The sequence below is a fragment of the Pleurodeles waltl genome, chromosome 5, assembly GCF_031143425.1.
Source record: "Pleurodeles waltl isolate 20211129_DDA chromosome 5, aPleWal1.hap1.20221129, whole genome shotgun sequence".
NCBI lineage: Eukaryota > Metazoa > Chordata > Amphibia > Caudata > Salamandridae > Pleurodeles > Pleurodeles waltl.
Genome location: NC_090444.1, coordinates 733648979 through 733662039, shown reverse-complemented (window position 1 = coordinate 733662039; position 13061 = coordinate 733648979). Strand labels below are relative to the sequence as shown.

Genomic DNA, 13061 nt, shown 5'->3' with positions numbered 1-13061 from the left:
GACAAATCAGCGTCAAGTGACGGAGTAATGGCCAACTGATAGACTGCTGAACATGCAATCCCTAGAAACAGCACCATCTTCCGGTTCTGGATCAGAAATGTCAGCATACAATGACTCACTTATATGATTAAGCATGCTGAGGGGCAATGTTCTTCCACTCACTAATCAGATGATTCCATGACGTAACCCCATCAACTTCTGCCAGGACGACGCCTCCGAAGAAGTGGATATCATGTCATCCACTCTAGAGGAATTAAAACATTTAAAGGAGTTTCAAAACAATGCCATTTCTTTAGCTGCGGAGACGTTTTGCTAATGAAACTTTGCTTGAGTCTTTTTTCTACATTTGCAAAAGCCTCAACAAGAACTAAAATGCTATTTGTTTATTGTTCAATGCAGGTACTATACTGGCTGTCAGTCTTCTTGACTATGAATACTATTTGCATGTCCCTAAAACCATAACAAAGGAGGCTAGTTTATGTATTTACTGTATTTATAAAGCACTACAATCATCTGCAAGAGGACTATATAGAGGATTAAATGGCACCATGCACAAACCATTATAGAAAGAATAGCCAAGTCTTCAACCTCTTTCGAAATATAAAGAGGTGAGAGCTAAGGCAGAGATCAAGAAGCAAAGAAGTCCAGTGGAATGCTGCTAGATGGTTTAAAGAACACCACCCCTTCTGGCTTTTTTAATACGCTTGACCCTCAACATACCTATATTAGCGGAGCGAAGTGCACATGAAGGCTTGTTATAAGTGACTCGCTCACATAGTATGACTGGCCCAGTTTCGTTGAGTGCCCTATGAACATTACATAGTAGCTTGAATTTGGCCCACTTGCATACTGGGAGCCAAAAGAGTAAGTTCAAGCAAGCAGACGCCAAGCTGCTTCATGCACTTCTACAATTAAGTCTAGCTGCCGTGTTCTGAATGGAGTGCAAGCAAGTAAATAGGAAGTCGCCCATCCCTAGGTATAAGGCATTCTGATAGTCCAGCCTACCCAGAATTAAAGCTAGTTTCTTCTGAGAAAGTAGTGGGCATTATTTGTTGAAATAACTCAGGCTCTGGCTTCCTATTCAGTGGAAATGTCTAAACCAAGAAATCAAAGGGGAGAGGATGTGGCTTAACGGACAAGGAAGATGCAGGGCCGCGAAGTGCTGGGGAACCCCAAGGGCAGGGTGTCCCAATCTTTAACGATGATGTCCGGAGAACAGGAGCAAATAAGAGGAGCAAAAGATGCAACATGTACTAGAGCAAAAAACATCAGTGATGGGAAGGAAAGCAGCAAGCCCCATGACCACAATGTTCAGTGTCAAACGCATCAACACTGGAAAAAAGTTCAACAAATGTCCAAACTCAATGGTGGAGAAAAAAAAAAAACAAATCTAACAATGGAGTCAGTGCCCAAGTGTGTTCACTACCAGAGGAGGAACACCAAGACTTTGTGACTCGATACACTACTTCAAAGTAAATCAAGTTGCAACAGCCCACGCCAAACACTAGATGGCAGGGATATGCAAAGTATGTGCATCTACAACCACACATGCAACAAACACCAAGCTAGCACAGTTACTGGCAATATGTTATTCGGCCTCTAATAGAAGGAACTCAAAACTGACATGTTGCTGGAGAAGATGTCACGGGATCTGCTCACCCATAATTAATCTTATTTGCCTGTGACAGTTAACCTGTCCTTGAGGTAGTTGTGGTCATGACCAGGTATTATGGTTATGCTGTTTCCAGGAGAGGGGGCACTGGTGTGCCCGCTCTCTAGAACTCATGCAGGCAGGTGTGTGCTTCTACTTATCCCATGACACAGGGTGACCTGGTATTCGTAGTAGTATCACAAGAGATGCCTCTATCCTTAAATCGCACTAAGTGAAGTCTCTTTCTGAGCACACTGCTCTGCAAAGCAAGAGGAGGCAGCCAGAAGTAAGCTGGGGTAAACGCCAAAACTAGCAGGAGTGGCTGGGACTGTGTGGCTGTGAGGCTGCTGAAGCCTTTGTGGAAGATGAGTTGGACTGTGGGCTGGCTGTGTGTGTGGTGGTTGGGGAGGGGGGGGGGGGGGGGGGGGGGTTTAGCATGCCTGACGATATCACCTAGTCTATCCCACCTGCTAATCACAGATTGCTGGATGGACAGGTTCTGCTGCCTACACAGCAATTCTACAACTTCGGTGTAGACTACACATGATATCTTGAAAGCCATAAACAATCTGTGCTGGAAGCAATGATACAAAGGCAGACAAGGATATACAAAAAATAAAATCCTCTGTGCATAGTAGCCATTAAGAGTTCAGCATATGTTTGCCCAAGTGGTTGCTGAAGTCTTGATTCTGCAGCTGGCCAACATTTGTGAGAAGGAGAGCTCAGCATAACACATGGATACAGGACACCCTCAGGCCCCTACATCTGCTAGAGCACATCCAAGATTGCTTATTTTAAATCAAAGGACAAGAACCCAATGAAGAAAGGCAGACATATATGGGGCTGTTATTGCACTACAAATCCTCTCTGTGTTGGTACAAAGGATGGGTGGGACTATGAAACCCGATTACATTTCTCTTCTCACCAGACTAAAGTTAATATATGATGCTTTTTTTTTTTTTTTAGGAACATCCAAACTGAGTAGAAGAAAAAGAAACAAACAAAAAAACTAACCACTACATCTTGTGGCTTTTTTCCCCAGCTGGGCCTTTTAATTCACTCTCCAATTGACGTATTTCTGCAAATGCTCCAGGAGTGTCTGTGTTAGACCTGACAACCTTATTGGCGCAGTAGTCCCCCCAACATTTTGCCTTCATTCTCTGATTTTTGGCTGTACTCATTTTTGTTGGCATTAGGACTCTGCACATTTTACCCCTGCTAACCAGGCTAACCTGTTTCTGCTCCATCCTTCAAGTATGGTAAGTGTGGACTACATCCAATTGCTACATTTAGGTTACTAAGTCCTAGTAAATGGAGCAACCTGTACCGAAGGCCTGTAAATTAAATGATACTAGTGAGCGGCCCACTCATGCCACCCTTTAAAGTAGCTCTTTTGAAACATGCCTCGGGTCTGCCACTGCAGCCTGTAGTGCAGTTTTAAATAGCCATTTCAACCTGGGGGGGAAAAAACAACCTTTTGCCAGGCCTACACCTTCCTTCCTAAAACATATACGCCCCCCTAATGTGTAGGCCATAGCCACCTGGAGGGCAGAGTGCATGTTATTTAAAAAGTAGGAGATGTGGGTTTCTTTTATAAGCCATAGCAGTGAAAACTCCTAAAGTCATTTTCCAATACTGTCTGGTTATCGCTCTTCCAGACAGTAAGATAAACTGAGGATAGCTGTTAGAGGAGAGGGTCTTCCTGGTAGGATGCCTGGAGAGGCACAAGACCCTGCCCCAATTACTTTAAAGAGCTCTGCCTGTAGCACACAAAAGAACCTGACACCAGGTCTGCTCTTGTCTCTGTCCACCAAGAGAGTTTGGATCGAGGATAAGAACTGACAAGACCCAGTTTTGGAGTTAGGGCAGGGAATTTCCACAAAGGCCATAACCAGTTATAAAACTGGGACCTTAAGAACCTCTGATCAGAAAACTCCTGGACCTGTGATAGACTCAGAATAAGGTTTGGCCTGCTGTCTGACGAAAGAAGACTGGACCTGCTTGCCTTGAACCCAAGATCCCCAGAAGTGACTCCAGGAGTCAGTTGGCTGACCTCTTGTTTCAGCTACAGACAGAACGAGCTTCCGCAGGCCTGCCTGCTTTCTAGCTGACCAGACCAGACCAAACTTTACCTGACCTGGACCCCTCCGCTGGTCTCTGAGCCTGAGCCTTGATCGCCCACCCCTCTCCGAATGCTGTCTTCAAGGGCCTGGATCCTTAGATGGAGTATACTGCTCAATGTGCAACTGATGGTGTCCCCAATTCTGGCAGAGCTGAGCAGACCAACACAGAAACTCACATTGCAGCCCCACGCATCCCAGGATCATCGGCCTCACCTGAACAGTCACAGAACAGCACATGACCTCACAGCGCCACTCCAAGGGCACCAAGCGTTTAGGTCTTGTATTTGCTTGAGTTATAGCTATCGGTGTTTTAAGCGCATAACTGGACTTTTCTTGCCACATAGATTGGTCAACCTGCTGCATAATTTGGTCCTCTCTGCCACATAATTCCAGTGGCCCTGCATTTAATTAAGCACTTCCATTTACCTTTATTTATTATATTATTATAGTGTTGGCTCTCCCACTGTGCCAGGAGAGCAGCTTTAAGGATTTCTCTGTTTTTTTCTGTGTTAAATGCTCCAATTTGCATATTTTTCAAATCCTAAATTTATTAAGTGGTACTCATGTAAAGCACTCCTCCGATCTACTTCACACTATATGAACTTTTTTTTTTTTTTTTTTTTTTTTTTAAGTATTAATTAATTGAATTAGAACCCTTCCCCCACCAGCTTGCAGCCTTTGTGCACAGACACTACAAAGGAACAGCAACATGCCCAAAACATGGAAAAGGAAGAAACATACGGCCTCGCTGCGCAACTCAAAAGAAAAAAGTAGTGCGCCACACTAAGGTATATGGCTGATCATGCAATAATCCATTTAACACGTTCAGTTTTCGAGGCGGTAACAAAGCAGCCTCAAGTTGGGACAAACGTAAAGCATTTCCCTATGAAATCAAGGGGATTTTGAAAGGCAGGCCAAGTAACGAATTAAAGTGATGGGTGGACTCCTCTAAGCGATTCTATTTTAGGGAATCTGAAAGGGTTAGTCCGATGAATTTAAATATTTTGAAATGGCACACCCACTCAAAAGCAGTTTTGAATGTATTCGTTGATCTAGGAGGAAGGATCGTCAATTATCGTACAAAGTACATTTGTTCTAAGTGTGTCACAGAATTAAAATATGTATATGTCATTGTCTTTAACTTCACAAGTTCATCTCCAGCTTGGCCAGAGTCTTGCAGAGACGTTCCCTGTCCACAAGATCAAACACCTATGATACAACTATAAATACTAAGAGAATCAACCTTTTAAGGTCGGAGTAAATATGAGTAGGGTACAGGTTGAAAAAAAGTGTCTTATTTTTATTCAACAAATGAAGGATCGTAATCAGTAACAGCAAACTCACACTGTATATCTTCCACATCCATGTTTAGCATATCTTCTGTTAAATCAACAAAGGCAGGTTTTCCATTCCTCTCTACTTCAGCAAACGCAGGTGATAAAGGAAAGTGGATCTGGCGGTCTACTGGTGCCTCTGAGAAGGAATGTAAGGGAAATGTTAAAATGCCATTAACATACCATCAGACTTTTATTCTACCAAATTGTGCCTGTAGAAAAAGAAAGGAATAACAATGGATAAGTATCTCACTGCAGTCTTGGAACAGTTTTCACGTCATCCGAACGAAGAAAAAGATAAAGTAACTTAAACAGGGATAGTCATTCCCCATAGTCCGTAAATTTGGTTCCAGCCATGAGCATTGTGGATACCCTGCCCCTCTTCATGGAATAGAAGCTAAAGACAAAGAATAACTGAGTCCCATACTGGAAAGTTGGCCTTACTTTCAAGTACTGGGTCAATCCCATGCCATCCAATTTTGAGAGCAGATTCCACAGTATCTGAAAATGGGAACTGTAGAGAAGGTAACACAGGGGTAGCTTATTATTAAACATGTTCTGCAGAACATCCTGACCAAATCTTCCACTGTACTGCATATTACCAGCACATTGCATGTGAGGTAGGCTGACAGTAGGCTAGCAGAGGTCTGCAACATGTCATGACTGTGGAACTGGACTGTGCGCTAAGGGTTTGAAAATGGGCAATACATGTCGTTTTGTACAGGACAATGGTGGTCTCTACAGCTGCTCAACCTGCATCATTGCTCCAAAAGACAAGAACAGTCATCATTAACAGAAAACAAGTTCCTGGTAAAGTTCAAATAAAAGCTGAAGCCTTATGTCTGAAGTGAATAATGATTCCTGAGTTGAGTTAAACAGGGATGAGGATATTTGCTGGCAGAACAATCTTCTATTTTGTGTATAAACGGCAGCAATTTTGGAACACAAGAATGGTTACTCCTTACAAAGACTCTGATGAAATGGAAAATTGTTAAAGGATCTGAGGCACGATGGCCTGCAGCTTATGCATTCAGCTGATACTACCACCAACAAGGAGGAAGTCTCATGAAAGAATCTAAATATATCAGCACTAAGGGGTTTTGCTACGATCAGGTCAGGTCACTACAGACACGGATGTGTAATAGGAACAAAAAGGTGCAGCATTAAGAATTTAATGGATTCAAAAGCTGTGCACTATTCCTACATTTTGTGACTGGGTCCCAAAGTGCCCAAATATGCCATTTTTAATTTATTTTGCGTGTCAACCCATAGGTCATGGCTACAGCCATCATCCAAGAGGCCAGATATATCCCCATAATGCCCTCCTGACTGGTGACCATCTTTAGATTATTTTGTCACTTTTGTGGTGACCGGGAAGTTTTGATGTCATTCTTGCATTCTAGATTTGCCTTCTTGCATCTTTTCAAAACTCACACCGCCTCTAGAAGGAAGGAAGAAAGAAGGTCACACGTGAATCCAGAAATTTGCTCGATCTGCAAAACTGTTCTTACAAGTGCCCTTTTCATTTTGCAGTGTGAATCATTTTTTGGATTCACATGCTATGCACGGATTACATGGGAGGTTGGACTTAAGTGGATGTGTTAGCAAATTGTTGTCTCTAAGAATTCCAATCCACTTGTGCTACTCTATTAGCCTGAATGTTCACACAACACTGGTTTGTTAATATGGCTGACATACAGATGTAATTTACGGATAGAATAGCTATGAATGCCAATGTGGCTTTTCTTTCTTTCTTAGGGAGAATACTCTAGGACTTTTATTCAACGAAACGCTTAGATTACAGCTCCCAGGGGCTAACAGATCTCCTGCCCTGACACATCGGCGACCGCAGCTGCTCCTAGTTGGAGAAAAGACTGTGGGTGTGTAGGAGATTTATCCATGATTGGCATATCTGATTTACTGGTAAGTCCCTAGTAAAGTGCACTAGAGGTGCCCCGGGCCTGTACATCAAATGCTACTAGTGGGCCTGCAGTACTGGTTGTGCCACCCACATAAGTAGCTCTGTAATAATGTCTCAGACCTGCCAATGCAGTGTCTGTGTGTGCAGTTTTGACTGTAACTTCGACTTGGCAAGTGTTTCCACTTGCCAGGCCTAAACCTTCCTTTTTCGTACATGTAAGGTACCCCTAAGGCAGGCCCTAGGTAGCGCCAAGGGCAGGGTGCAGTGTATGGTTATGGTAGGACATATAGTAATGTGTTTTATATGTCCTGACAGTGAAATATTGCTAAATTCGTTTTTCACTGTTGCAAGGCCTGTCCCTCTCATAGGTTAACATGGGGGCTACCTTTAAATCTGATTAAAGTGTGAATTCCCTTTGGGAGCAGATGGATATGTGGAGTTTGGGGTCTCTGAGCTCACAATTTAAAAATACATCTTTTAGTTAAGATTGTGCGTTTGAAAATGCCACTTTAAGAAATTAGGCATTTTCTTGCTTAATCCATGCTGTGACTCTGCCTGTTTGTGGATTCCCTGTCTGGGTCAGTTTGACAGCTGGGCTGTTCACACCTCTCCTCTAGACAGTGACACAAAGGGGGCTGGGGTGTAGCCTGCATATCTTGATTAGCCATCTGTGCAGGAGGGGAGGAGTGGTCACTCACACCTGAAAGGACTGTGCCTGCCCTCACACAATGCAGTCTCCAACCCCCTGGTGAGTGTCTGGGGCCTGGCCTGGACAAGGAAGGATCTTGCAAACACTTGAGACTTTGCTTTGAAGTTTGCTAACTTCAAAGGCAGAACTGGGTATAAGAGGCAGAACTGGGTATAAGTGGCAGAACTGGGTATAAGAAGCAGACCCAAAACCCCAGACTTTTAGAATCTTTCGGGAATCAAGAGGAACCTCTGCCCAGGAGAAGAGCTGAAGGAGTACTGTCCCTTTGCTAGACTTGCTTGCAGTTGCTGCTTCTGACTGAAAAGAGTGCAAAGGGTGAACTTTGCTGTGTGCCCTGCTTGAGAAAATTCTCCAAGGGCTTGGAGTAGAGCTTGCCTCCTGTTGGACGTCTCAAGGACACCAAAGACTTCAGCTTCCTCGACCTGCAGCACTGGGAACTGTGTGTTTTGTGCTGTTCAAGAGGAGAAACCACCGCAACGGCGCCAACACCACCGCTGGCCTGCACCGTGACCAGCCGATACCGCACAGAGTTGCATTGGCCCGCTTCGCACCGCGACCCTGGTCTCACCAACGCAGTCATCGGACGACTTAACCGAGCCGCTGCTCACACCACGACCTGTAGGCCCCTCACTCTGGCATCACCTGCTCACACCGCAGCCTGGGCATCCCCAGCGAAGCCGCACCTGCTGACACCAGCGCTGCTGTCTGCACCGTGGCCTGTGGACACCGCTTGTGAGGTACACGAAGCACCGTCCCATCCCGCACTGCAGCCTTGGTCCACCAACGCCAGCATCGTCGACTCCTGTGTCATCACCAGGCATCCTGCCTGCACCGTGGCCTGTGGACACCGCTCACGAGGTACACGAAGCACCGTCCCATCCCGCATTGCAGCCCCGGTCCGCCGACACCAGCATCGTCGACTCCTGTGTCGTCACCAGGCATCCTGCCTGCACCGTGGCCTGTGACACCGCTTGTGAGGGTCACAAAGCACCGTCCCGTCCCGCACCGCTGGCTTGGGCCTACAGACGACAGCGCTTCTGCAACGACCATGCTGCTGCCTGCACCGTGACCTGTGGACACCGCACATTGCACCGCCCCGCTTCACACCGCAGCCCTGGTCTCACCAACGCCGTTGGACGCCGTCACCGAGCCACTGCCTGCACCATGACCTGTGGGGCACCGCACGTCGCGTCGTCCCACTTCGCAACGCAGCCCGATGCCATCCACGCAATCGCACTGGATTTCATCAGCCCGGAGTTCGATCCCCGAGGTGCGTGACTTCAACGGCCTGACGACTCCTGCACTGACTCCAGAACCGATGCCCCCGACGCCGCTCTCCGGAGCTCACCACGAGGATCACAACGCCCTGCAAATCCAAGGTACTGTTTGCGGGTCTACCTGACACTGTAGCTGGCCCGCAACGCCACGGCGGCCTGCACTGTTGGTTTTGTTGATCACGACGCCGTGATAGCCCCAGGTGGAGCTATCAACTTCAAGGAACTGTAGTTCTGAGTAAATCTTACAGAATTCATATGTTTCTTACTGTATGTTGGATTTTTATCGTATTTGGTCTTGTTTTATATAGATAAATATTGGTTATTTTTCTAAAACTGATGTGGCGTCCTTTTGCAGTGTTTTCACTTATTACTGTGTTATGTGCAAATGCTTTACACATTGCTTCTGAGTTAAGCCTGACTGCTCGTGCCAAGCTACCAAGGGGATGAACAGGGGTTATCTGAGCGGGTATCTCCCTTATCCTGACTAGAGTGAGGGTCCCTAGTGCAAACCAACCGCCATCTAGAGACCCCATTTCTAACAGACCCTTTTGCAGGATGTTCGGCATGTAACATATATATTGATGTGGCATAGCTATAATCATAAATCCTCATGTACTGTCTTCCAAATGTTCTGCCAGCAGACTGCATATACTTTTCCAACAGGCTTGGTGACAACTGAGGACCACTGGACAGAGTTGTATATATTTTGCACAATTTTTTTCTCATGAGGTTTGAGCACAAATTAAGGTACAAGTTTCATGTTAAGTCCCGAAGAAAGCCACATCATCTCTGTTGCAGGTGAAAGACGGAAAAGTGTTGATTATTATTATTTATATTTTAAATGTGAACAGACAGGTCTAGACTACACCTATCCTGTCTTGGTTTTTACTCCTCTGTAGTTAGTTTTAATGCACATCGCTCTTCTCTCTTGCATTGGTTTAAGCTCTGCCCTCTCACCACATTTTTATAGGCTGGCTATACTTCTAAAACATCCGTAAGAAATCCGCCCTCCTAGTGGAAGGGGGTTGTAGGCCGCACTGTGGTTAGTTTTCACAGGCAAAGGAGGTTCCCTATGATGAAGCATGCCACCTTGGGTTGGGTGAGAGAATTTGTCCTATAAATAGGAGGCCTTTACAGAAGCTAGGTCGCGTTACCTACTTGGTCTTAGTTTTTTAATTTTTTTTTTCTTTCCCTTTGCTTCAGACTATTTTGGCCAGAGACACGCGTGTTTCATAGAGACATATTGAACACAGGGTTACACAAGAAGACTGCACCCTGATAGACAAAGAGGCAATATGGATCAGCATAAAAAAAAAAAATAACATAAAAGGTGCAATATAATGCCTATGGCTTCCAGAATTACTACAGGTGCTGAAGTATAAAAAGAGGGAGGAAACAAAGCAAAACTAAACCATAAATTCAGAAAAAGATCAAGGAATATTGAGACAGTACCCACATTATAAATCTTAGAAGTGTAACAAAAAGAGGTCTTCATTCACACTGTAGAAAGAAGCAAAGCACACGATGTGCTTAGTAGCAGGCATGGGAGAATGATATGAAAGATTAACACATTTACTGTACTGGAGAGCAGAGTCCGAATCTCTGCTACACACTGGAAAATGGAAAAGAGCCAGGACATAAGTGAAGCAAAAAATAATTAAATAAATTAAGTGGTCTCCATGTAGACCTATTCATGAAAATGGGTAAGTTCTAAAGACTTACAAACATGCAACCTGGGGCCAAATGTACCAAAAGAACGGTGAGAAAAAGAGTTTGCAAACTGCAAAAAAAAGTTTTGCATCCAGTCTTTAATTTTGTACTAATGGGTTGCTTCGCAAAATCTCCAGTGGTTGAGGTGAGGTGAGGTGGGGTTGGGGGAAGGCTGGGTGGAAGCACAAACTGACAGATGATTACTGATTAGGCAGGTCAATAATAACAACTCCCTGTGTCTGGCCTGCAAGGACAGCACCCCAAAATATTCACAAATCAATCAATCATGGTATTTATAGAGCGCGCTACTCACCCGTGAGGGTCTCAAGGCGCTGGGGGGTGGGGGGGAATGGTCACTGCTGCTCGAAGAGCCAGGTCTTGAGATGCTTCCGGAAGGCAAAGTGATCCTGGGTAGTCCTGAGGTGGGTAGGGAGGGAATTCCACGTCTTGGCTGCCAGGTAGGAGAAGGATTTCCCTCCAGCGTTGGTTCGGCGGATGCAAGGGACGGTGGCAAGAGCGAGGCTGGTAGAGCGAAGATGACGGGTGGGCGTGTAGAAGGTGAGGCGACTGTTGAGGTATTCAGGGCCCTTGTTGTGTAGGGCTTTGTGTGCGTGGGTGAGGAGCCTAAAGGTGATCCTTTTGTTGACGGGTAGCCAGTGCAGGTGCTTCAGGTGGGCGGAGATGTGGCTGTGGCGGGGTACATTGAGGATGAGGCGTGTAGAGGCGTTTTGTATGCACTGAAGACGTTTCTGAAGTTTTGCGGTGGTTCCTGCGTAGGTGTTTCCGTAGTCCAGGTGACTTGTGACAAGGGCGTGGGTTACAGTTTTTCTGGTGTCTGAGGGGATCCAGCGGAAGATCTTACAGAGCATGCGAAGTGTGTGGAAGCAAGAGGACGAGACGGCGTTGACTTGCTTGGTCATGGTGAGAAGGGGGTCCAGGATGAATCCGAGGCTGCGTGCGTGGCCTGAAGGGGTTGGTGCATTGCCCAGGCTGTGGGCTACCAGGAGTCGTCCCAGGCGGATAGGGAGTTTCCGAGGATGAGAACTTCCGTCTTGTCTGAGTTCAGTTTCAGGCGGCTGAGCTTCATCCATCCTGCAGGTTGGCTTTGGCGGTGGCTGGGTCTTTAGTGAGGGAGAGTATCAGCTGGGTGTCGTCAGCGTAGGAGATGATGTTGATGATGTGTTTGCGAGCAATGTCGGTGAGGGGGCTCATGTAGACATTGAAGAGAGTAGGGCTGAGCGAGGAGCCTTGTGGGACGTCGCAGATGATCTCGGTGGGTTCCGAGCGGAAGGGCGGGAGTTAGACTCTTTGGGATCGGTCCGAGAGGAAAGAGATGATCCAGTCCAGGGCCTGTCCTTGGATACCGGTGGAGCAGAGGTGGGTTATTAGGGTGTGATGGCAGACGGTGTCAAAGGCAGCCGAGAGGTCGAGGAGGACGAGGGCGGTTGTTTCTCCGTTGTCTAGTAGTGTTCGGATGTCGTCGGTGACTGCGATGAGAGTGGTTTCCGTGCTGTGGTTGGCCCTAAAGCCGGACTGGGAGGGGTCGAGCAGGTTGTTGTCTTCGAGGAAGTTAGTCAGTTGCTTGTGGACTGCCTTCTCGATGACCTTGGCTGGGAAGGGGTGGAGCGAGATGGGGCGGAAGTTCTTCAGGTCGTTGGGGTCTGCCGTAGGTCTCTTTAGGAGAGCGTTGACTTCCGCGTGTTTCCAGCTCTCAGGGAAGGTGGCAGATGCAAACGAGCTGTTGATGATGCTCTGGAGATAGGGGGCGATGCTGGCGTCGGCTTTGTTGAAGATGTAATGTGGGCACGGGTCCGAGGGGGCACTGGAGTGGATGGTGTTCATGGTTGTTTGAGTCTCTTCGGTGCTGATGGGTGTCCAGGTGTTGAGGGTGATGGTTGGGGCTACGAGTTCCGTGGTGGTCGGTGGGATCTGTGGTCCGAAGCTGTCGTACAGGTCGGTGATCTTTCGATGGAAGAAGGTAGAGAGGGAGTTGCAGAGTTCTTGAGAGGGCGTGATGGAGTTGGAGCTGGCGTTGGGATTGGAGAGCTCTTTGACGATGTTGAAGAGTTCTTTGCTGTTGTGAGTGTTCTTGTCCAGTCTTTCTTTGAAGGATGCTCTTTTGGTGGAGCGGATCAGCTGGTGGTGTTCGCGGGTGGCGGTTTTGAGGGCTGACATATTTTCTGCGGTGTGTTCTTTGCGCCAGGTTTTTTCGAGGGTACGGCAGGTTTTCTTGGATTCTTTGAGGGAGTCTGTGAACCAAGGAGGTTTCCTGATGTTGGTCTGTCTTGGGAGAGGTCTGGGGGGGGTGAGGTTGTCAGCGCAGTTGGTGATCCACT

General features: G+C 46.6%; 1 protein-coding gene across 4 annotated transcripts in view; it reads right to left on the bottom strand.

Moving 5' to 3' along the window:
- Window positions 1–13061, bottom strand: part of BIRC6 (baculoviral IAP repeat containing 6) — a 1722273-nt gene that overhangs the window by 1477891 nt on the left and 231321 nt on the right. For all 4 annotated transcript variants that reach the window (XM_069234691.1, XM_069234693.1, XM_069234692.1 and 1 more), the window contains exon 14: window positions 5119–5247. In XM_069234691.1, coding sequence (XP_069090792.1) covers window positions 5119–5247 — 129 coding nt within the window. The remainder of the gene's footprint in view (window positions 1–5118; window positions 5248–13061) is intronic.